The sequence below is a fragment of the Stegostoma tigrinum genome, chromosome 4 (genome assembly GCF_030684315.1).
Source record: "Stegostoma tigrinum isolate sSteTig4 chromosome 4, sSteTig4.hap1, whole genome shotgun sequence".
Taxonomy (NCBI): Eukaryota; Metazoa; Chordata; class Chondrichthyes; order Orectolobiformes; family Stegostomatidae; genus Stegostoma; species Stegostoma tigrinum.
The window spans coordinates 125331004-125356053 of NC_081357.1; the positions used below are offsets into that span (position 1 = coordinate 125331004).

Consider the following 25050-nt stretch of genomic DNA (forward strand, 5'->3'; position numbering starts at 1 on the left):
AGAAAATGGGAGAAGTGCTCAGTGGTCAGGCAACATCCATGAGAGGACAGTGTTAATGTTTCGGTTCTTAAATGAGGAGAAACTTCTTCAATCAGGGAGTTGTTAGGATTTGGAATGCGCTGCCTGGGAAAGCGGTAGAGGCAGATTCCATAGGAGGTTTTAACAGAGAGATGGCTATACATTTGGCTGTGATGAATTTTGAGGGCTATGGAGGCAGGGCTAGAGAATGGGACTAACTGGTTAGCTCTTTCCCGGATCTAATACAGACACAATGGGTTGAATGAGCCCCTTCTGCGCTGTAAAATTCTATGATTCTACAGTTTCAGATTTCCAGCATCTCCAGTATTCTACTCCATAAAATGTAACTTAGTATGGTGCAAACATTCTGTCAAAAATTGAATTAATTCAGACCATAACAGAATAGTAGGCTCAGTTCAGTGCAAGGACTGAAAGAAAGCACCTTTTAATTCATAAATGGATGCAATTATTAGTTTTTAATTGTGTTTTGCAATAACAATTAAATTTACATTCAAAAATACACGACACATATTTTAAAGGCAGCCAGCAAATGGATGAATGGGCAACAACACGCGGAAGCCGTCAGTAGTCGTGGCCGAGTGGTTAAGGCGATGGACTAGAAATCCATTGGGGTCTCCCCGCGCAGGTTCGAATCCTGCCGACTACGTGTCGACTTTGTTCCTTTTTATTGCAAAGCAGATCAGCTGGAAATTGGCTGAAGAGTAACAGTCAACCCATTGCTTTAATTGCTGTCGGGCGTGGCCCGATCGCGGTGGGGGAAATTCGCGATCTGCTGAGCTTAAAGAGCTGAGATGGTCTTTGCAATTGATCAGGACGTGGGCAGTGTTTGGAGTTTGACCCTTGAAGGGCTGGACGGGATAGTCATTGCCTTTTCTACCCAGATCCCGTGATTGTCACAAGGCGAGAGCCTTGTCCTGAAACCCTAGTAGCGTACACACTCTATCTTGTTACCCCGGACCCTGAGAGGAGACTCAGCTCCAACAACATGCCTGAAGCTCTCATCACTTCCAGGTAAGTAAAGTTTCTGCAGCCAGAATTCCCGGGACAGTTGAGCTTTTTACAGTTGTTTCTGTTTTTAATCGCCGATCTCTCCCACTGATTCCGCGGCTCTTCCTGCTCGGGGTTCTTCTTTCAGCTACTTTGTAAAAAAAAATTATTTCCGTCTAGCCACTTCAGCTCAAGTTGAGACATCGATAAAAGTACAAACACTGCGAGAATAAAGCAACTTGAGCGCAGAAGTGGAAGCTCGCGTCCTGTGGCAAGGGAGGCCTGTGCTTTATTTCTGAAATGAATTAACTGCTGCAGTTTTGGAATAACTGTGGAAGACAGCTGCTCCGTTGGAAGGTGCACTAAATGATATGAGCGCTGAATTTGTATTTTCGCCAAGGCCTCCGGATAACAGGCTGGGAAATGCCACACTGGTGCGGTAGGGGGTGATCTTCCGCGTTTAAACCAGGCAGCCTTCCTCTCTGTTCGTAGTCTGCGTTTAAATTGTGAGTTTAGGTGGAAAGTGCATTAAAAAGCAAACTGGGAATATCAACTCTGATTTTGGGCGGAAGTGGACTCAAGATTTGCTGGACCACGGTGTCGACCAACTTTATACGTGACTCACATTCGATTCCTGTTGAAATTTAATTCTTGAATGCAATGTTGTACACTTTTTAACCAGCTGACATTAGGTGCTTAAGACAAGGACACATCTTTATGTTCACTTATTTAACCAGTTCGTTAAGTTGGAGGTTCAACAGTGTTGCAGGATTCTGCCTTTGTCCTTTGGAGCTAAAGATCTGTGTGGCTTTTTCAGCCTTGGCCCAACTCCTACAGTGAACAAATATAATGTTGCTGATAAAACCAAATTAACTCCTTTCTCACGGCTAGAAATGCTTCTTTCTGTTTAAGAAAAAAGCAATATTCATCTTGCATCCACCACTCCCTCTCTCTCTCTCTTTATTCCAGAATTGCCTTCCCCTCCCCCATTTCTGAAAAAGGGTCCAGATCTGAAACGTCAACTTTCCTGCTCCTCTGATGCTGCTTGGCCTGCTGTGTTCATCCAGCTCTACATCTTGTAATCTCAGTATTCTTTGCTGGGTGTGATTTCTCCCTGTCCTGTGGGTGCCAGGCTGTGTTGCTATTTGACTTGTGGAGTAATGAGCTTTTTATTGCTTCCAGGCTCGCCCATTCCTGTATAAGATAACAAAGTGTGAAGCTGGATGAACTCAGCAGGCCGAACAGCATCTTAGGAGCACAAAAGCTGATGTTTCAGGCCTAGACCTTTGCTCTGATGAAGGGTCTAGGCCCAAAACGTCAGCTTTTGTGCTCCCGAGATGCTGCTTGGCCTGCTGTGTTCATCCAGCTTCACACTTTGTTATCTTGGATTCGCCAGCATCTGCAGTTCCCATTATCTCTGATCACCCATTCCTGTGGTCTCTTCTGTAAACTTGAGTTCAACCACAACTCTCCTGCCCACATCCTAACTGACCCAAGTCCTGTTCACCCAACCCTGCGCTCACTCATCTACATTGATTTGTATTTCTCTTTTCCTTTAATCTTAGTACAGCCTACCGCCTCCCTATTGCTGTAATCTTCTCCAGACAACAGCCTGGAGATATTTACACTGCTCCAAGCCTGGCTTTGTATGTGTCCTTGTTTTTCACTTCCAATTGGCTGGAGTTACCTGTGATCTAAGCTCTGGAATTTCCACTTTAACCCTCTCCTTTGTGTCCTTTTTAAGAAACTCTTTTTAAATTCTACATATTTTACCAAAGTTTGGCTATCTATCCTAATCACAGAAGGAAACATTTGGTGTCACACTTAATTGGAATGTTCTGTGAAGCAACTTAGTCATAGAGACGTACAGCTTGGGAACAGACCCTTCAGTCCAACTTGCCTATGCTGACCAGGTATTCTAAATCAATCGTGGCCCATTTGGCCCATATTCCCCTAAAACCTCCCTATTCATGTACCCATCCGGATGCCTTTTAAATGTTGCGAATGTACCTGCCTCCCCAAGCAGCTGTGGCAGCTCATTCTATGCATGCACCAGCCTCTGTGTGGAAAAATTTGCTGCTTTTAAGTCTTCCCCTCTTGTCTTAAACCTATCCGTTCTAGTTTTGGACTCCCCTATCCTGTGGAAAACCTGGAGCTTTTAAATGTACTGCTGATAGATAAATGCTTATCGTTGTAGGAAATATTCCAGTTACTTTAATTGCAACTCACATTGTGATAAAGGTGTGTGGTGAATAATACTCTAACTGGTACTACTTAATGCCGCTGCTGACAAAGTGAACTCTGTGTAACGTAAATAACATACCAAAAAGATAGTTCAAGCCTTTGAACATATTTATCAAGTGATTCCTTACTGTTGCCTCTGAAAATGACATGAATTTGCACAGCAGTATGTTAGTAAAGTCATACGATGTAGGAGCAGAAGTGGGCCATACAGCTCAGAGTCTGCTCCACCATTCAATGAAATCCTGACTGATCTGATCATCACAACCTCCACTTTTCTGCCTCTCCCTATGGTGTCATATTGCTCTTGATCCCCTTCCTGGTTACAAATCCGTCAATATCAACCTAGAATATTCTTAACCCAGCCCACACAGTGCTCTGCAATGAGGAATCCCAGATTCACTACTCTGAGAGTAAGTTCCTCCTCATCTCTGTCCTTAACTATGCAGCTCCTTTACTCTGAGATGATGTCCTCTGCTCCTAGACTATCCAGTATCGGGAAACAACCTCTCTGCATCTACTGTCAAGTGCCCTTGTTTCGGTAAGGTCACCTGTCTTTCTTCAAAACTGCAAATGACTGCAGGCACAACCTCCTCCCTCCGCTCTCATCGTGAGGCAATCCCTCCATAACTGGGTTGAATGTTGTGAACCTTCTCTGCTCTGCCTTCAATGACAATATAACTACAATAGCGTGACCAAAACAGTTTACAGTATTCCAGGTGTGGACTAACTAGTGCCTTGTATAGTTTTAGCAAGTCCTTGCTATACTCTGCGATAATGGGAACTGCAGATGCTGGAGAATCCAAGATAATAAAATGTGAGGCTGGATGAACACAGCAGGCCCAGCAGCACCTCAGGAGCACAAAAGCTGACGTTTTGGGCCTAGACCCTTCATCTCCCTTCATCTCATGAAGGGTCTAGGCCCGAAACTTCAGCTTTTGTGCTCCTTGGGTGCTGCTGGGCCTGCTGTGTTCATCCAGCCTCACATTTTATTATCTTGCTATACTCTGTTCCCTTTTGAAGTAAATGGCAAGAGTTCATTTGCCTTCATAGTTACTTGTTGAGCTTGGATGCTAGCTTTTTGATTTGGGTGCAAGACTCCCAAATCCCTCTGTGCCGTATCTTTCTGCAGTCTTTCACCATTTAAACCATATTGACACCTTTTATTCTTACCAAAGTGTAACTTTCTCACTTTCACACTTTCCCTTATATTCCAGCTGCCAAGATTTTGCCGACTCTTGCAACTTGTCCCATATGTCTTTGCAAACAATGTCACCCTCCCGATTTGCCTTACCTCCTAATTTTGCTGTCTGCAAACTTATCTATAGTACGTTTACTTCCCTCATCCAAGCCATCATAATATATTGTAAAGAAGGGTGACTCAGCCCTGATCCCTGTGTCCTCCACTAGTTGACCGTTGCTATTCTGAAATGTTCCTCCCATCCCAACTGTCTGTTTTCTATTAGTTAGCCAATCCTTTATCCATGCTCATACGCCTCCTTCAACACCACAGGCTCTTATTAAGAAGCCTAATGTGTGCTACCTTATTAAACACCTTTTGTAAATCAAGTATATTACATCCGCTTCTTTCTGTTTATCTGTCCTGCTTGTTACCACCTCACATAATTCTGGTAAATTTATCAGCATGATTACCCCTTTGTGAAGCTTGATCATATTATGTATTTATAAATGCTGTACTGTTACTGAATGGTCTGGTTATACCAGTGTTCAGATAGAGATAGGGCCCACAATTGGTTTTAACATTGATCTGCCAAACACTGGAATTGTACAGTAATGGATTTGATGCAGCTGTCACCATTGTGTCAAATTACAGAATATTGACAACTAGTGTACAGCTGCCTAAACCAAGGATGGGTTGCATTTTGAACAGGAAAGAGACTCAAAATCTCAATTGTCTATAATGTTTCGTTATAATTGGTATGACTTTTTAAATAACTATTAGGTGTCTGGCTGTAGCTTCCTCATCTGAAAAATGTGAGCATTTTCACTGTGTGTGTTTTGGTCGTGATTGTGTTTAACATGGCAGCATTTGGGAAATCATGAAAATAACATACTTCAATTCAGAATGTTCCCGGGATATCCCCAATTCCATTTTATGGTGTTTGGGTAACACAAACTGCCATTAAAACTTCCTAAGTAGGATTGTCAGATAACTGCAAAGCCAGTGAGAGACTGTTTTCAGTGACAAATGCTTTCTTGTGATTGTTTTCAATTCAGGTCAATCCAGAACTTGCACACAGGAATAGACCTGGCAGTCCCAGAGTACCAGGAAATCCATGGCAAGCTGATGTCAGGCCATGTGGAGTATCAAATTGTCGTTGTCACTCAGCTAGCCTCCTTCAAGTCTGCAAAGCACAAGGCTAAAGATGTTGTTCAGTTAGTGGTAAGTGAAGAAGAATATTTCACAATGCTTTTGGCAGCACAATGGTTTGGTGGTTAACACAGATGCCTCGCGCCAGGGTTCGATTCCAGAACTGGGTGACTGTCTGCCTATGTGGAGTTTGCACATTTTCCTTGTGTCTGTGTGGATTTCCTCCAACAGCCCAACATTTGAAAAGATATGCAGATTAAGTGGATTGGCCATGCTAAATTGCCCATAGTGTCTGGAGATGTGGATTAGCCATAGCAATGCAGGGTTACAGAGATAGGGTGGGGGTGGGTGCATGGGTCTGGGTAGAATGCTGTTTGGAGGGTCGGCGTGGACTCTGAGTCAAATGGCCTGCTTGAACAGTGTGGGGTTCCTATTATTCCCTATGTTTGATTCTACTTGTAAAATTAATGCGTTTAAAAACAATTTTCCACTGTTATTGAGGAAAGTTGGTTTAAAATAGCTGTACTCATGCCACCTAACAAGGTGTTCAAAAATCTGCAAGTCACCAGTCTAGCCATTTCTTGGCAAACTGTATTGATTCACTCACTTGTGTTTGGAGGAGAGAATCTGACAAAGTCTGTGTCATTGTACATTGAGTTGCTTTTGGTGCAGAAAATGTTATAAACTAGTTGTTGGCGTTTACTTGCACGATTTTGACAATTTATGGTGAGGAACGGTGAATGATTGATTTTAAAAAATGGAGAATTTAAATAAGAACCTGAAGTATTTACTGAAAATTGCAGTATGATGACTAACATTTTGGCCTTGCTTCAAGAAAGAAGGCATACCCTTTTCAATAGGACGAGCAAGACCATCTTTGAGCTATCCTGCCTTCTTGGATATAGAGCATTTTGTTCCAGAAATTATTTTGTACCAGCATGAATTGGGTGCAGCCCACAATCCCATGTCCCGAATTTGTAGGCTCAATGTGCATCAAATATTGGAATTCTGACCCCATTTAGATGAGGCATGAATGCTCCTAGGCAGCCCCCTGGTGAATTGGCATTGGGTTTATGTCACCGTTTTGTGGAGTGTAGCCATTGCTTGGCTAGACCTCGCTGCATTATTGCCGAGAGAAGGAATGATAATTCATAACAGAATTCGGAAGTCTCTCCATCACGTTGTCTTTCTGTCCTTCTCTGTCTCCACGCCCCGTCACTTCCCCTGTCCACATGTTGGAAGACAGCACCCAGTGAAAAAGCAAATTTGCAGAAAACTATTTCTGAAAACGGAGTGCACCATTTGCTGAAAGTAAACATTGCAGGTGCAGCAGGCAGTGAGGAAGGCAAATTGTATGTTGGCGTTCATAACAAAGGGATTTGAGCATAGACATGTCTTGCTGCAAATGTACAGGGCATTGGTAAGACCATGCCTCGAGTATAGTCTGCAGTTTTGGTCTCCTTTATCTGAGGAAGGATGTTCTGGCTATTGAGAGAACACAGCAAACCCCAGATTAATACCTGGGGTGGTGGGAATGTCACATGGCAAGAGACTGGATCATTTTTGATTCTATTAACAAGACTTTAGAAGAATGAGAGGGTCTCTTTGAAATCTATAAAATCCTAACCAGATTCAAGAGGGTTATTGCCTGGAGGATGATCTCAGTGGTTGAAGAGCATAGAGTTACAGGTTAAGGAAGAGGCTGTTTAGGATAGAGACGAGGAGAAATCGCTTCACCCAGAGAGTAGTCTGCCTGTGGATTTCTGTACCACGGGAAACTGTTGAGGCCAAAACATTGAAGACTTCTGTACTGTGCAACTCTGACATTGACTTTCAAGAAAGATGTACATATGGATCTTAATTTAAAGGGCTCAAAGTATATGGGGAGAAAGCAGGAACAGGATACTGAGTTTGATCAACCAGGATAATGTTGAATAGCAGAGCAAGCTTGAAAGGCCAAAATGGCCTTTACCTGGTCCTATATTCTGTGTTTCCAAAGATATCTACAGACTCTGCTACTGTTGAGAATGCCAGACAATCATCAAACAACTGTGGTCTGAGGTAAAATGCAGCATCTGCAAAGAGTCAAATTAGTTTTAAAATGTGATAACAAAGTGTGGGGCTGGATGAACACAGCAAGCCAAGCAGCATCTTGAGAGCATTGCTTGTTATCTCAGATTCTCCAGCATTTGCAGTTCCCGTTATCTCTGATACAATTACTTTTAAAATGTGTTGCTTTTATTCTTACTCCCTGTGCTCAGAGTCTCTCAGTTTTTCAACTTGTTCCCAGAGCTACATGTGTACTCGATGTCTAGGTTTTTTTTCGTCATGTCTCATCATTACCCAAGAAGTCTGTCTTTCACTCAGGAAAACCTTGTGATTGGCGCCTCAGCTTTGACAAGAACACTATTTTTATGGAAGTGTGATATGTGCTGTGAAGGAAATAGAAATGTTTGTGACTGGCTGAGTGGATTAAAAACAAGGAGGAGCTAATTCACTTTTCTATAACCAATTCATGACAGTGATGACCCCCAACATCACACCCTGCTTTCTGTAAAGACTTTGTTCCATTCTCTGTTCTGATGATGCCAAACTTGACAACGAGCCTCCGAAATGCCCACCTTCTTCCTCAACCTAGGATTTCCCAGCATTGTGATTGACAGGGCCCTCAGCTGGTCTGACCCATTCCCTCTTTTTAGTCTTCACCCTCTCTTTCCTCCTACAACAGCAGTAGCATTCCCCCTTTATCCTCGCCTACCATCCCACCAGCATCCACATCTAGAGGATTCATTAGCTGCCATTTCTGCTATCTTTATAATGGGATGCCCCCACCAGACACACATTCCCCTCTCCTCCTTTGTTGGCATTCTGCCAGGACTGTTCCTTCAGGGACACCCTGGTCCACTCCTCTTCCACTCCCAATCACCTTCCCCTGCAACTGCAGAGGGTGTAACACCTGTGCTTCACTTTCTCCTTCCAGATCCAAGGGCCCACTTTGCAGATGAAACAGCCCTTCACAAAACCAGCCCAGCTCGTCCCTGCCTCCCTAACCTGTTCTTCCTCTCACCTATCCCCTCCTCCCACCCCAAGCCGCACCTCCATTTCCCACCTACCAACCTCATCCCGCCTTGTTGACCTGTCTGTCGTCCCTGGACTGATCTATCCCCTCCCTACCTCCCCACCCATGCTGTCCTCTGTACCCATCTTCAGTCCGCCTCCCCCCCTCTCCCTATTTATTTCAGAACCCTCTCCCAATTCCCCTTTTCTGATGAAGGGTCTAGGCCCGAAACGTCAGCTTTTGTGCTCCTGAGATGCTGTTTGGCCTGCTGTGTTCATCCAGCTCGACACTTTGTTATCTCGGATTGGCACCACATCCAGTTCTTTCACCACTGACACATGGTGGCAGCAGTGCGCGCCATCTGCACTTGCTGCATTCTCACTGATAACTCTTTTGACAGCACCTACAAACCCATGAACTTTGTCGTCCAGAAGAACAAGGCTGGCAGATACATGGGACACCGCCTGCAAGCCACATGCCCATCTGACTGACAAAATGTGCCATCGCTCAGAGTCAAAATCTTGAAACTTGCCTAATAGCACTGCAGGAACCCCCCACAGCCCAAGTACTGCTGCATTTAACAACACAACTCACTACCACCCTGGCAAATGGGGATGAGCAATAAACACTCGCTAACTCTCCATGCCACATCTCATGAACAAATAATAAAAGAATTGAAATTCTTTGCCCTGTCTGCATTCCTATAGCAGGTGTAATTATTAGAGGAAGCCATTAGATGGCACTAAAGTTGAAGGTTTGAGCATGCAGAGAAGTGTGATGGCTTGACTCATTCTGCCTATTTTTGATCTCCCATCTTACACACAGGACTTTGCAACACTTGGTTGGGCTGGTGTTGGGAAACGGATTTAGAAGGTTTTCTTTTTGAACGAGGAAGGGGAGAGTGCAGCTAGCAGGGAAGATTTAGATATATTGATTTACTTTGTATTTTCAAAATTTTAAAATTACAAATTATTTTGTTGTAAATTTAGAGAAACTGGAATCCAGAGCTGGGGAAAGGGAGCCCGTGATGCAAAGAGCTAATTTGTCAGTAATTACAATGATGGGAATCCTCCCACCACTTGCAAGTGGCTTAAGTAGATGGCAATGTTGAAGTTTAGGAGGGGTTTGGATCTTGTAGAATAGAAGGACACGGATATAGAGTGCAATGAGCTTTCATGGAAAACAAACCGCATGATAGTCTTTATTTTCTGCTGCACCTGCAGGCTTGCTTTTAGTGAGAGCAAGAACTGCAGATGCTGCAGCTGGAGTCATTATAGTGTGGAGCTGGAGGAACACAGCAAGTCAGGCAGCATCACAGGAGCGGGAAAGTCAATGTTTTCGGGTTTACACCCTTCATCAGGGTGCTTATCTGATGCTGCCCTACCTGCTTTATTCCTCCAGCTCCATGCTGTATTGGCTTTCCTTTAGTGGTTGGCGCACAAGGGTACCCAGGTCTTAAGTGCCTCACACCCCCCCCCCCCCCCCCCACCCATTTACTACACAGCAAAGTTGCAACTGTGCACAGTTTTGATGGATGAATGATAGGGGTTCCACAACAATGGCAGAAAGTAGTAGCTGAAATGGCAGGATTTGAACCCAGACCTCTAGAATATGAACTGACTTTATTTGCATTAGCAGTCTAGTGATAATACCATTAAACCGTTGCACTCTGCATAGTGCTTGAGGCAAAAACACATTAAGTGGAGCTCCAGAAAGGTATGACATTCTCGAATAAATGAGGTGGATTAACATCTAGAATTTTGAATTATGTGCTTTAATCAAGATGGTTGCCACACAGCATCTTCGGTTTGCTTCATAGTGAAACCTGATGGATTAAAATCCAGAAATGCAGTAAGGCTTAAATTTTGATTGCAAGCAACTGAGGGTGCAGACTGTTGTCTCTGTCTGGGGAGGTGCAAGTTGGTCCCTTTTGAGGGTCACTATATTGTTCAAGTGCTGAAGCGCTGAGGTAATGAATCAGCAAGATCAAATTCACGGCAGAACATGCTAGATTATGCTAACAGATCCTCTGGGCACAAAGGAAAGAACAATCTCGGGCAAAAGACAGAATTTAAATGCTGCAGGGGACATCATGCAAAGCAAAAGAAAGCATTGTGCAGTGAGGGGAACTGCAGTGTTGTCACTGCAAGAATCCAAATCATTTTGCACATGAGTTTATATTGGAGGCGAAGCTAGCAAGCAGGTCCAGAGGAGAGGCAACAGCTGCAAATTCTGACCAGCTACTCTGAACCAACTTGGTTTAGTCAAGTTGGTAGGTGAGACTAGTTTGTAACTGATGGATTGAAGACTGCAAAAGGAAAACGTGGAGTCAGCATAAAATACTAGTTAGATACTCGTGCGTCACGCAACACCAGGACCTTCACTGACTCTGCAAAGTGGCTCAGCCCGGTAGTTCAAAAATGAGGCCCTTGAAAGTGAGCTTAAGGATATATATGATCATGCTGAGAGGACAGATGACTGTGTCAGCCCACTGCAGTAACATGAATGAGGATCTGGTTTAAAGACTAAAAGCAAGTGCCGCTTATCTCCGCTAGAACAAGTCTATAGCTTGGACTGATAACCTTCAATGTACCAAAAGATGTTTGCAACATGTCAAAGTGCACTAAACCATTGACTGCAGGATAGGTTTTAGAAGAGAATGACCCTGCCTTTACAGGCTTTTTTTTAAATGAGAAGATTATTATCTTGAAGTTAATCAATTCAGCATCTGCTGAGAAGTTTTGAGCTGCCCTTCAAGCCGGTCTGAAAGACCTGTGTGGAAAAGATGGAAAATAATCAAGGAAGTGACATCCTACAGAATTATTTAGCAGGAAGGTACCAGTATAACCAGCCAGGAAAGCTCAAAGTATGCATTTAGCCAAATGAAGCCCTGAATAGACTTTACTGCCTTCTGTCAAGCATCAATGAATTTTGTCAGAGAGACTCATCTCTACCATTAAGAAACCCATGTGATTAAAGGCGAATGTGTACAATACAAACTTAGATGCTGATGGGAGTGACAAACTGCGAATGCATGAGAACAGTAGTAAATTGGTTAACCCTGTACATGATGTTTGCATTGTATGTCTTTTTGTATGAAGTTATTGTTTTGAACTGAAAGCAGGTATGTACAAACGTTTCCTCGTCTCCCGTGGCCGTATCAGCTCTAACATTAGGCATGTACGATAGGCAGACTCTTGATTTCACTTCAATAAAGATTGTGGGTTGAACACTTTGCGCACTCAACACAATTCATCCTCTTGAGTTTTTTCTTTCCATAGTCTTTTAAATATGCTCAATCTAATGCTCTGCTCCAAGTCCTGTGGACATGTTCTATTTTCCTAGTAGATATTTCCAGAAGTTCCAGTTTATCTAAAATGGATTCCTCTGCTGTTAACATTTTTAAAGTGACAGGGACCATCAATTTCAGAACTTGCCCTGAACAGCATTGTGTTTTTGAAAATCAGGGACGCAAATTGAGAACTCTGCCCTTCACATATGTGCTACGTTGTACAGGAAATGAAGACCGGGTTATAATTATTGTGAATTGAATTGGCTTTGTTTTTTTTTATTTTTGCCCCCTGCTGCCCTCCTCATTCCTGCCACTCCTCAGCCCCACAGACTGGCACAGTGTGGGCATGGTAGAGAGCAGCCTGGTGGATGGACAGTTATCTTTAAGAACTTATAACCTCGCCTGTCATCCCGCAGAAGATTTGAGGCCAATGCCTTCAGCTCCCAGCATTGAGAGGTGTGTGGTTTAGCAGCAGTTGTCACACTGAAAGACCTTGCTGCTTGTCCTAACAATAGGGCCATCTGCTGGAAGCTGAGATAATAAAATGTGAGGCTGGATGAACACAGCAGGCCCAGCAGCATCTCAGAAGCACAAAAGCTGACGTTTCGGGCCTAGACCCTTCATCAGAGAGGGGGATGCGGTGAGGGTTCTGGAATAAATAGGGGGAGAGGGGGAGGCGGACCGAAGATGGAGAGAAAAGAAGATAGGTGGGGAGGAGAGTATAGGTAGGGAGGGGATAGGTCAGTCCAGGGAAGATGGACAGGTCAAGGAGGTGGGATGAGATTAGTAGGTAGGAGATGGAGGTGCAGCTTGGGGTGGGAGGAAGGGATGGGTGAGAGGAAGAACAGGTTAGGGAGGCAGAGACAGGTTGGACTGGTTTTGGGATGCAGTGGGTGGAGGGGAAGAGCTGGGCTGGATCTCCAGCACATCCCTCACCTTCCTGGACCTCTCAGTCTCCATCTCAGGCAACCAGCTTGTAACTGATGTCCATTTCAAGTCCACCGACTCCCACAGCTACCCAGAATACACCTCCTCCCACCCACCCTCCTGCAAAAATTCCATTCCCTATTCCCAATTCCTCCGCCTCCGCCGCATCTGCTCCCGCGATGAGGCATTTCACTCCCGCACATCCCAGATGTCCAAGTTCTTCAAGGACTGCAAGTTCCCCCCCCACAGTGGTCGAGAACGCCCTTGACCGCGTCTCCTGCATTTCCCGCAACATATCCCTCACACCCTGCCCCCACCAGAACCGCCCAAAGAGGATCCCCCTCGTCCTCTCTCCACCACCACCAACCTCCGGATACACATCATCCTCTGACACTTCCGCCATCTACAATCCGACCCCACCACCCAAGACACTTTTCCATCCCCACCCTTGTCTGCTTTCCGGAGAGACCACTCTCTCCGTGACTCCCGTGTTTGCTCCACACTGCCCTCCAACCCCACCACACCCGGCACCTTCCCCTGCAACCGCAGGAAATGCTACACTTGCCCCCACACCCCTATCCCAGGCCCCAAGATGACTTTCCATATTAAGCAGAGGTTCACCTGCACATCTGCAAATGTGGTATACTGCATCCATTGTACCCGGTGTGGCTCCCTCTACATTGGGGAAACCAAGCGGAGGCTTGGGGACCGTTTTGCAGAACACCTCCGCTCAGTTCACAATAAACAACTGCACCTCCCAGTCGCAAGCCATTTCCACTCCCTCTCCCATTCTTTAGACGACATGTCCATCATGGGCCTCCTGCAGTGCCACAATGATGCCACCCGAAGGTTGCAGGAACAGCAACTCATATTCCGCTTGGGAACCCTGCAGCCCAATGGTATCAATGTGGACTTCACCAGCTTCAAAATCTCCCCTTCCCCCACCGCATCCCGAAACCAACCCAGTTCGTCTCCTTCCCCCCCACCCCCCCCCACTGCACTGCAGCACACAACCAGCCCAGCTCTTCCCCTCCACCCACTGCATCCCAAAACCAGTCCAACCTGTCTCTGCCTCCTTAACCTGTTCTTCCTCTCACCCATCCCTTCCTCCCCCCCCCAAGCCGCACCTCCATCTCCTACCTACTAACCTCATCCCACCTCCTTGACCTGTCTGTCTTCCCTGGACTGACCTATCCCCTCCCTACCTCCCCACCTATACTCTCCTCTCCACCTATCTTCTTTTCTCTCCATCTTCGGTCCGCCTCCCCCTCTCTCCCTATTTATTCCAGAACCCTCACCCCATCCCCCTCTCTGATGAAGGGCCTAGGCCCGAAACGTCAGCTTTTGTGCTCCTGAGATGCTGCTGGGCCTGCTGTGTTCATCCAGCCTCACATTTTATTATCTCGGATTCTCCAGCATCTGCAGTTCCCATTATCACTGCTGGAAGCTGAGGCCAGTTTTTCTGCAGCCTCCAATCAAAGTAAGTATGGGTTACGTTGAGCGGTCATCAGCAAATGCCAGAGCTTTGCTCACAGGCCTGTGCCAGTCCCTTCTGTCAGTTAAGTACTTTCTGGCTTAGAATTTATATTTGGAACATAAAACAAAAGATTTTCTCTTTTTGCTGTCTTTCAGGTACCCAAGAAGTACAGTGAGATTGATGATTTGTATCAAAAGCTGAGCAACCAGTATCCGAATGCAAAACTGCCCCCCATGCCTCGAAAGGTTTTATTTGTAGGGGAGGCTGATATCAGGGAAAGAAGAGTCATTTTTGATGAAATCTTCAGATTCATTGCTAAGGACGCAACTCTTGCATCAAGTCCTGAATTGTTGGATTTCCTAGGTAATTTTTATCAGTCCAAGAAGAAATTTGTGTTTCATTGAAGACTCTGCTTATGTGTGGCCACAACACAAGGGAAATCAGTTCCAGCACATGCTCAGTTGCTTCAGTGTCCAAGCATCAGCACAGAATAACAATGAAGTTTGAGTCACTTGTGCTTAGGTTTTGCCATCCTTGACCAATTACCAGTTCTTAGAAATGCAGGAGTAGGCCTTTTGATTCTTTGAGTCTGCAGTACCATTCAATATAATTGAATATAATTATATTCAATGTACTTGAATGGGGCGGCGCGGTGGCCCAGTGGTCAGCACTGCAGCCTTACAGCGCCAGGGACCTGAGTTCGATTCCAATCTTGGGTGACTGTCAGTGTGGAGTTTGCAAATTCTCCCCGTGTCTGCATGGATTTCCTCTGGGTGCTCCAGTTTCCTCCCACAGTCCAAAGATGTGCAGGGTAGGTGGATTGGCCATGCTAAATTTCCCATAGTGTTCAGGGGTGTGTGGGTTATTGGGTCTGGGTCTGGGTGGGATGGTCTAAGGGTCAGTGTGTACTTGTTGGGCCGAAAGGGCCTGTGTCCCCACTGTCGGGATTCTATGGTCGATAATCATAGCTGAGTCTAAGTCAAAATCATATTCCTACCCCTCAGTACCTGTCATTTTTTTCAATTTCCATTCTTAAATATAATCAGTGACCTGGCCTTCTGTGATAGTGAATTCCACCTCGTCTCCCTCCATCATGGCCTACCTTGTGTCCTGAGGCTGTCACTCCTGGTTCTGTACTCCCAGGAACCATCTTCCTTAAATCCGGCTTGCCGAGCCTTATTAGAATTGTATATCTTTCAATCGGAGCTCTTTGTTCCAAACTCCAGCAAATACAGATCCACTCAGGCCAATATCTTCTCATGCAAAAGCCCAGCAATCAGTGTTATCATCTTAGTGAATTTTTACTGCAGTCCTTCTCTGGCAAGTCTATCCTGCCTTAGATAGGGAGATTAAAACTGCACACACAACTCGAGGTCCAGTCTTACGAAGACTCTCCAAAACTACAGAAAACCATACCTACCTTTGAGCTCACATCCTCTTTCAATGAAGACCAAATTACCATTTGCTGTCTTAATTGTTTGCTGCACCTGCACTTTCATTGTCTGCTGTACAAGGGCATTCCAATCCCTTTATGCATGCATGTTTCCCAATATATTTAAATAATACTGTGCCTTTTTTGTTTTTCACACCAAAGTGTATCAAATTACGTTTATCTGTGTTACACTGCAACTTCCAGATGTTTCCCCACTCACTTATCTAGGCCTCCCCTGAAGTTGCCTTGCATTCTCCTTATGGGTCTTGGTTGAAGTTGGTTCTGTGTGGTCAGCAGGCTCTGAAGTATTGCGTTTGGTTTCACGTGCAAGTTATTTGTCTACATTGTGAATAGCTGGGGTCTTAGGAATGATCCCAGTGGTACACCACTAGGCACTGCTAGCTACCTGGAAAAAGACACCTATTCCCACTCTCTGCTTTCAGGCTAGCAACAAGTTCTCAATCCATGCTAGTGCATTACCACAATCCCATTTGCTTTAACATTCCCCACTAGCCTCTTACGTGGAACCTTAGCATGATCCTTTTTTTAAAATCCAAATCCATTCACTAGTTCTTCCTTATCTATTCTACTTTCTAATCTTCAAAATGTCATGGATTATTTCAGCATGATTTCCTTTCTATAAACCCATGATGACTTTGTCTAATCCCATAAATGCTTTCCATGTATTCTGTTGTCATGTCTTTTTATCAAGTTAAATTTGTTATGGCCTTACCAGATCACAGCTGACTGGTGTTAGTTTAACCAGAGGGTCACCACGCCTCAGGTGAGTGGGGGGTGGGAAAAGGTTGAGAAGGAGAGTCCTCCATGGTAAATTCAGTGAATGCAGGAATTGTATCTGTACTGCTGCAGTCACTCTGCATCAAAGCCAGCTGAGCTAACCAAGCTCCACTCTTTAATAGCAGACTCTAGCAATACCCTTCTCTGTTTTTAAATACCCCTCGTTGAGTAAATAGTAGGTTTACATTTGCCAACATCCAGTCTGTAGGATGTTTCTGACAACTCAGTAAATGATAAAGATCTGTAATTGGGGAAACTTCAGCAAATGAGATTCTTCACTACCAATGTGGACAATTGATTGTAATGTTTAGTTTCTCAATAAAATATATGACTGAACTATTTGAGAAAAAGTTCATTACCCAACGCAACTCAAAATGATGACCCTGAGGATAAGACTATCGTTATGTATCAAATGAGTTCTGTGTGTGTCTGTGCATGGGCAGTGCTTGCATAAAAGATTAATATACTGTCTCAACCTCTAAGAGGGTTTCAGACTCCATTTCAATGTCCGTATGGGTCAACTGATGAGAATTCAAAATGAGTAATGCTCAAACTAACTGTGTAGCTTAAGTCTGATATTTAAAATAGCCAGAGCAATGCTATAAGATCCAAACTCTAGCTTCCATCCAGAAAGATGTCAGGAGCAGTTGCCCACCTGTCAGTAGATTCTTGATTCCTTTCCAACTAGTGCAAGGCCTTGGCGTTTGTCAAAGCAACACAATATTAGCTGTGGCAGGGAAGGGAGTGAGCACTATTAAAAGATCCAGTACGGGTTGTTCTTCCCCTGTAACAGCCAGATCGTTGAGTTTTAGTTAAGATCATCAAACAACTGAGCAAAGTAAAGTTTGAAAAGGAGAACTAAATTTAATGCAAAATCTATTAGGCTAATTGTATTAACCCTTGAATTGGAACATCTATCAAATATCTTGCATCTGTTCCTGTTTACCATTACCATGCGTTAAAATCACAATAAAATAGAGATGGTTAGCAGTGTAGGTATTGGAGATTATAGTTTTCAGAAAGATCTTCTGTAGCTGCTTTTGATGTCAGACTCTCCACTGTACCCTGGAGCTGAGTTTTGTTTTTGATCCAAGTAGGGGAAAGGAGGAGAAGAACATCAGCATTCGACTCTCGTGCTGCCTGTGTTTCTCTTTCTAAAGTGTTCTTTGTATTTCAAAGTTCTCTGCTTGCGATGTGAGACCTTTGGCATTAGAATTGTCTCAGCCAGTGAAATAATTTGAAGATGATGTTGGAATGGTGTCAAAAAATACAGTCAAGAAACATTTTATTGTCTATGATTAGAATTTGAATTCTGTCTGTTTTGAAATGTATTATACAGGAATTGAAATTACACTTTTTAGTATGGGGAGGGTCAGGGTGAAGGAGCAGGGAGAAATGATAAATGTATGACTTTTTGGGGTTTCTTTTCAAAAGCAATAGGATGCTGACAGGAGACCTGGAATCTACTCTTTACTGGCTGTGTACATTTTATGTACAACTTCAGGATCTCGTGAATGGGATTTTGAATTAGTGTCAAACAACAGTGGTTCCTTTGGCAAAAGCAACTGATGTAAATGAGGTAGCAAGAGATGCATAATTGTGAATATATCCTGTGTCTAACAAGAGTTGAATTCTATTAACAATCTTTATCTCCAGTCATAATCATTAAGACAATTTAGATATCTGGTTGTATGAGTCAATATTCAATTATTTTACCTTTTAATTATGTTGACTAATTAAGTAATGTGAATTTGTTTGTGCAAGAAGTGTGAAGATCTACTTGTTTTGTTTGTTTGTTTTGAAGATATGGAGAGAGTTACCAGGGCAAGTTTGAACTGCCCGTTATCATTGGTGTTTGACATTGTTTGGTGTTAGACTGAGGCCAAATCTGTGAAATAATTGGAAAATAAATTGGCAAATTGTGCTTACATGCAGATCGTAATATTTTGAGAGTTGTGATGAGTAAGCCTCACTTGTTAGAGATGCAAATTAAGCAGTTTGAAAAGGTATTGGCACAAGAAGACTGGAACAACTACAATAGTGCCCCAGAAATTAAAGGTGTGATATTAGAAATTTTAAATTTAGTTTTTCCCTGATGGTTGAGGTGCAAAGTATAAATCATGCACACCAGTAGAGTTTCTCTGTTGAAACTCTGCTCTTTGCTCAATTAACATCTCAAATGTGGTGATGGGTGGAATGTGGCAAATGGCTTCCATTAGGAAGGAGTGGGTTCTATCCAGATATACTTTTCTTGCCTTTGTTCTCTTTTCAAAAGTGCCCATGTAGATCTCGGCTGATGCAACAAATATTATTTTTGTTTTAAGGATTGCATATCAGTGCCACTCCCACTACTGCTAAAACTGACAAGCCTGGTTTCACAACCATGCCATCTGTTTCTCAGGTGGTCCATGAACTATAAATTTGTATTGCTCATTTACACTCCTGATTTTATCACTGAGTTTAACAAAAATGCAGCAACAAAGCTTTAGTCTTAAGCAAGATCAGAGTTTAGTTAATTGTGGAACAACCACTAAATTTACTAAGTAAAGATCGTTACGGTTTTTAGCTAAAATGCAGATTCGAAGATTAAGTAAAAGCACGTATCGAAAAATTTTATGAAGAGAAATGTAATATCAGCCTCTTTATCATGACAGGCCAAATACTTACCTGGGTATTCCCATTCTAAAGAGATGGAGATTGAAAGCATGAAGTCAGTCACCATCGTAGCTGTGAATTCTGTATTCACGTAATTAGATTTTTTTTTTCATTGCTTTCTTTCCATAGATGCTGCCAGATCTACTGAGGTTCTTTTTATTTTGTCTCAGATTGCCAGCATCCACAATTCTGTTTTCTTCTTATTTTTGACTAAATAACTCCCTTTGAGAACACTCTGTCTTTGAGGCTGTAGTGAATCAACAGGGACAGTCATGTGACTTGTGGGAGATATCTTGCTCAGTTCTGTGTACACTTTTTTTTTTCAGATGGATTAACTTTTTTGCCCAAGATACATACTACAATAATTTTGCTGCGGAGACACTGACATATTTACTACTTTATCAGGATGGTTTTGGTTACAATATGAAGGAAGGTAGAAGCTTTGAACTGGAGATTGACTCTCACCATTTCCCAAAGGTGAACTTTGGCATCTAGTGTGTGTAAAATATGACATCAAGTCAGCTCTACTTGTTGTTAGCACAAGTTGGAGAAATAGGTAATGATCTGCTACAATAGTTCTTGTGCATAGTGTTTAAGGTTTATTTTCTACTCTTTCTAGATATTTGCAATATTGTTTTGCGAGTGTGGTATGGTGCTCTGTGTCCAGGACAATGATTTAAAATGTCTGTTTGCTGGCATTTTATATTTAGTTTGTTAACTTGCCAATTGTAATAAAATTAATTGACTTTTTTTGTCTTAATAGGAGCAAAAACGAAAGACCTTGGTGACTTGAAATTTAAAACTAGAAATTCTACAGATGAGGAATTGCAAGAAGATGGAGATGATTCTGGAGATTTCTTCAACCAAGAGACCTCTGAAGATGTTGGAGTGCCGAGATCATTTAAATCTCTTCTTCCTACTGAAGAGAAGATTGAAGAAATTTCTGATCCCCTGGGAGTTACTAGGTAATTTTTTAAAAATATGAAATCCTTGAACTCACTGTCTTCTCCTCCATTGGTATTGTTATTTGTCCAAAGTAGTCTTGTGGATCAAAACTAGCATGAAATTGAATGCTTTTCCAGATATTTGTTTGCTATCATTTTTTGTGGAATAAGAGATGTTGACTACTTTCCTTTTATAAAGCGAGGAAAGTATACAAATCCGTGTGACAATTGTACTTTTTTGTGGCCCTTGAATTGCACTTGGATCAAATATAAATGCAAATTTGCAGGTATCCAACAAAACTCAACAAAAGGTAATTTGAAAACAAGTAAACATTTTTCTGAAGGAGGGTCTAGGCCCAAAACGTCAGCTTTCCTGCTCCTCTGATGCTGCTGAGCCTGCTGTGTTCATCCAGCTCTACACCTTGTTATCTCAAACTGCCTGTTTTATGCACTTTACCTCTCAATGTCTCACTGAAAGATAAACTGTGCCCTTAAGCAAAATATGTTGTCAGTTTGTTCTCAATAATTGTAACGATTTGGTGGTGATAGTGATGTCTGCTTTGAATAATTTCAGAAGGTAACAATTATAAATACTTGCATTTATAGAGCACTTTCTAACATATTAAAAGCTTCAAGTCACTTCCTAGAAGAATTACCATTTCAAGTTAAGAAATAGTTGCTCAGCCTGAATAATTATAAGTGCATTTGAGCATTTTTTTTGTCTTGGTATAAATGATCATTTTTCAATATAAATTTAGTGTCCTCAATCATACTTTAAAACCAAAATACCCCTATTCCAAAGATGTCGTTTCTCAGCATCCCTTATTTGTGGCTCCAATACAGCTAAACCTTGAAATCTATTAGACATGGATATCTGTAATGTGTACCAGTGTTGTCTCTGTTGGCTTCATTTTTTTAAAAATGGTCTGCTGTGTTATTAAAAACTCTCCAGAGTGAACACATTTAGCGCTTGTAGTTCTCTCTCTCTTTTTTTTTTTCCTTACAGCACTGCAAATTATACTTTCTCATCTACGGGTCCAGTTGTCCTTTGCAGGTTCCTCTGGGATCTAACGCCACCACTTGTTCAATTAGTCTCTTTTAGATGTTAACAGTCGCTTCTCTGGAGAAATTTTTTTCTTGATTCACCTTTTTTTTTAAATTTTTATTTTTGCCAAATCTATTCCCAATGGTTCCTGGACCAGTGGAAGTAGAGGGGTTGGGAACAAGCCATCAAATCCTGACGTAGTTTTGAAAATGTTAGCTATCTCTCTTGCGCGCTCTCTCCTAAGAAGAATATTATAGTTTCTCGAATTTGTTGACAGAACTGAGGGCCCTCATGCCGAGCATCATCACAGTCAATGTCCACTGTACCGAATCCAGAACGCTGTCCTTTCCCGTTTGCACATTTATTCGTGTGAACAGTTCAGAAGCAAGAGTAGGCCATTCAGCCCCTTGAGCCTACTTCGCCAGTTAGCAAGGTCATGACTGGCCTGCGGGTAACCTTAAATCCACACATCTGCCCACTTCTGATAACCACTCGCTCTCGTGCTTAACAAGATTCTGTCTACCTCTGCCTTGAAAGTATTCAAAATTTCTGCTCCCACCACCTTTTTTGTTTTGAGGACAACATTTCAAAGACTTTAAAACTCTTGGAAGTTGCCTCATCTCTGTTTTAACTGGGTGACCCCTCACTTTTAAACCATGACCCCTAATTCCAGAATCTCCAGGAAGAGGGAATGTCCTCTCTGCATCTCTTCTGTGAAGACTCTTCAGGGATTTTTTGTTTCTGGATCAAGTTGCCTCTTACGCTTCTAAACACCAGCAGATACAAGTCTAGCCTGTCTAATCCATCCTCGTATGACAGCCTGCTCATTCGAGGTATCAGTCTAGTAAACTTTGTGAACTGCCACCAAATGCATATATATTCATCCTTCAATAATGAGACCATTACTGAGCACTCTGCTCAAGGTATCTAATAGTGCCTGACATAAGTGAAGTATAATCTTCCTACATATTATTCAATTCCCCTTTACATTAAATGTGTCTGCATGCTAATATTTTACACCTTAGGACATCCAGAATCCAGTACATTTCAGAGCTCTACAATCTCCCACCATTTAGGTAATATGCTTCATTTTTATACTTTCTGCCAAAATTGATAATTTTACATCTTACCAAATTATACTCAATATGCCATATCTTTGTCGGCAAATGTAAGCTAGCAATGTATTTTTGAAACTTCCTTGTGTCCTCTTCACAACTTGGATTTCTATCTCTCTTTGTGTCAACCATGAATTTGGTGACCATACTTTCCATCCCTTCCTTTAAGTCATTGACATGAATGGGCACTGATCTCTGTGGCACACCACTTTTTGCATCTTGCTAACCTTGAACAGGCCTATTTGTCCCTATTCTATGCTTCCCGTTAGCCATTCTATCTTCTCTCCATACTAATACGCCACACTCCTACACCACAATCATATTTGTTTTACACAGTATTCATTTGGGGCATTTTTATCAAATAGGATGGGATATGATTATCATTGGTAGCCTGTCACTCACCACTTGAGCAGTTAAGATTCCGACCTATCTCTTCTGTGTAATATATTTCAGTGAGATCCCCCTCTTCTTTCTAGAATCCATTGAGTACAGACTCGGAGTGCTCAACCATTACTTATTCAACAAGGCCTTCGTTACCAGGACCATACTCGTAAACCTCTTCTGGACCCTGTCCAAGGCCAGTGCATCTTTCCTTAGATACAGGGCCCAAAACTGCTTTTCGTCTTCTAAATGTGGTCTGACAAGAGCATTCTATAGCCTTAGCTGTACATCTCAAAACTGTCCATAGCTGTCTACTCGCTAAGCCTGTAAAAATCCAGTTCCAACTCCCTTACACTCCCCTTACAATTTGTTCCCACCCAGTGTGATGTCATCAGTAAAAGTAGTATCATATTGAACCCTACATCTAGATTATTGAGTGAGATTGTGAACATAGCACTGACTATTGTGGAATTTCACTTGTAGGGCCTGTCATCCACATCATGATTTATTTATTCCTCCTCTCTGCTTTGTGTTTGTTAACCAATTCTCAATACTCATACACTCACCCCAACCAATCCTACTAGGTCTAATTTATCAAGAGTTCTGAAAATCCAAATAAACCACATCCACTGGTTCTCCTTGATCTATGCCAGAAGTGATATTCTTAAAAAAGGACAAGTTTATGAAACACTGTTTCCCTTTCAAAAATCCACATTGACTTTGTTCAATTTCACCAACATTTTTTCTAAATGTCAAATTATTACAGGCTTTATAATAGATTCTTAAGTTTCCTGTCAGTATTTGGAAACTAACAGGGTTGTAGCTCTTCAGTCCCTCTCTCCATCCTTTCTTAAATTTTGGGGTTACATTTGTTACTTTCCATTTGCAGAATTTATAGAATTTTGAAAGATGACCACTATGTATCCACTATCTCTATAGCTACTTCCTTTAACACTCTAGGATGAAGCTCATCTGATCTAGGGGATTTTCAATCTAATTAACCTTCTGAAATACTAATCTCTTCAGTAATGTTAATTTATTTCTGTTTCACAGTTTTGCAAGTCATCTGGGATGCTGAGTATTGCTGAGACATTTTCTGAATGATCTTCTCTGAAGTCTAAAACAAAGTAATTGTTTTGCAGTTCAGTGCTTCTCACTGTAAGCTCTGCTACCCCACTGTAATTGGCTCACATCTGTCTGAGCTAATCCTTTCCTTTTCCCATATCTGAAATAACTTTTAGATTTCCTTGTTTTAGGTTCTTCCTTGTTTGTTCGCATTCACGTTTTCTTTTACCTTTCTTAATCAGTTTCTCAGCACATGTTTTGGTTTTAAATTGCTCCCAATCCTCCAGTCTGCCACTTGCAGCAAACATTAAATTTATGTAGAGACCATATCTATTTCAGCTCCCTTTTGGGATTGTCTTCAAGAGACCAGTTTTCCATCAACTAAGCTTTTCTTAAAAAAATAAGTTACTCTCCTCTCTGAAAGCGATGTAACCAGTATTTAGAGGGCAGGGAGGAACAGAGAAGGAAGAAAGGAGATTGTAGAGAAAGAGTAAGTGGAGTAATTTTATTTGAATGTACATGCCTGTTTTGTATGGAAAAATAATGCTTTTTGCAAAGACGTGAAGTTTCACATGCTGGGGCCAATATAGCTGACCTCCTCATCCACTTGGCTTTTAACTTCCACTGAAGGAGAGAATTCAACTGGGTCTTGGAATTGATCTATTGGAAATAAAGGGCCATAACTTCAAGCTGAGAATCTCACAGCCTATCGATTGGGAATTGTGCAATCCAGACAAGTGATTAATGGCTGTAGAGCTCTCTGACCACTTGCAGATACGGCCCCCATTGTTCCTGTGATACAACTTTCAAACTCGTATTCTTCCCATTATGGGATTTGATTTATGGCCTCTGAGATAATTAAAGATGTTAAAAAATCTAAGCTTTTGGGTTGTTCAAAATTGTATTTATTTTATTTTCCCTTTTTGAATAAAATTTTGTTTTATGTTTGGCATTAATTTTTGTTCACCGCACCCCCCCCCCCTCCCCAGGTGCTTGGCGTGTGAGCTGATGGAATCTAAATAGTGAAACCAAGGAGGTGGGGGTTTTTTGGGTTTGTTTTTTTCCAAATCTTAAGCAGTATGCATAACAACTAAAATGTGAGGCTGGATGAACACAGCAGGCCAAGCAGCATCTCAGGAGCACAAAAGCTGACGTTTCGGGCCTAGACCCTTCATCAGAGAGGGGGATGGGGGGAGGGAACTGGAATAAATAGGGAGAGAGGGGGAGGCGGACCGAAGATGGAGAGTAAAGAAGATAGGTGG

General features: G+C 42.5%; 1 protein-coding gene and 1 non-coding gene across 2 annotated transcripts in view; both read left to right on the forward strand.

The window, feature by feature from the left end:
- Positions 1 to 603: 603 nt before the first annotated feature.
- Positions 604 to 685, forward strand: trnas-aga (transfer RNA serine (anticodon AGA)). Its single transcript has one exon. It is a non-coding gene; the product is annotated as a tRNA-Ser (tRNA).
- A 43-nt stretch (positions 686 to 728) lies between these two features.
- hs1bp3 (HCLS1 binding protein 3) overlaps positions 729 to 25050 on the forward strand; it is a 70331-nt gene continuing 46009 nt past the window's right edge. Inside the window, exons 1-4 of the mRNA XM_048531588.2 lie at positions 729 to 1050; positions 5506 to 5671; positions 14509 to 14716; positions 20002 to 20203. Of these exons, the coding sequence (XP_048387545.1) occupies positions 1025 to 1050; positions 5506 to 5671; positions 14509 to 14716; positions 20002 to 20203 (602 nt within the window). The 5' untranslated portion in view covers positions 729 to 1024. The remainder of the gene's footprint in view (positions 1051 to 5505; positions 5672 to 14508; positions 14717 to 20001; positions 20204 to 25050) is intronic.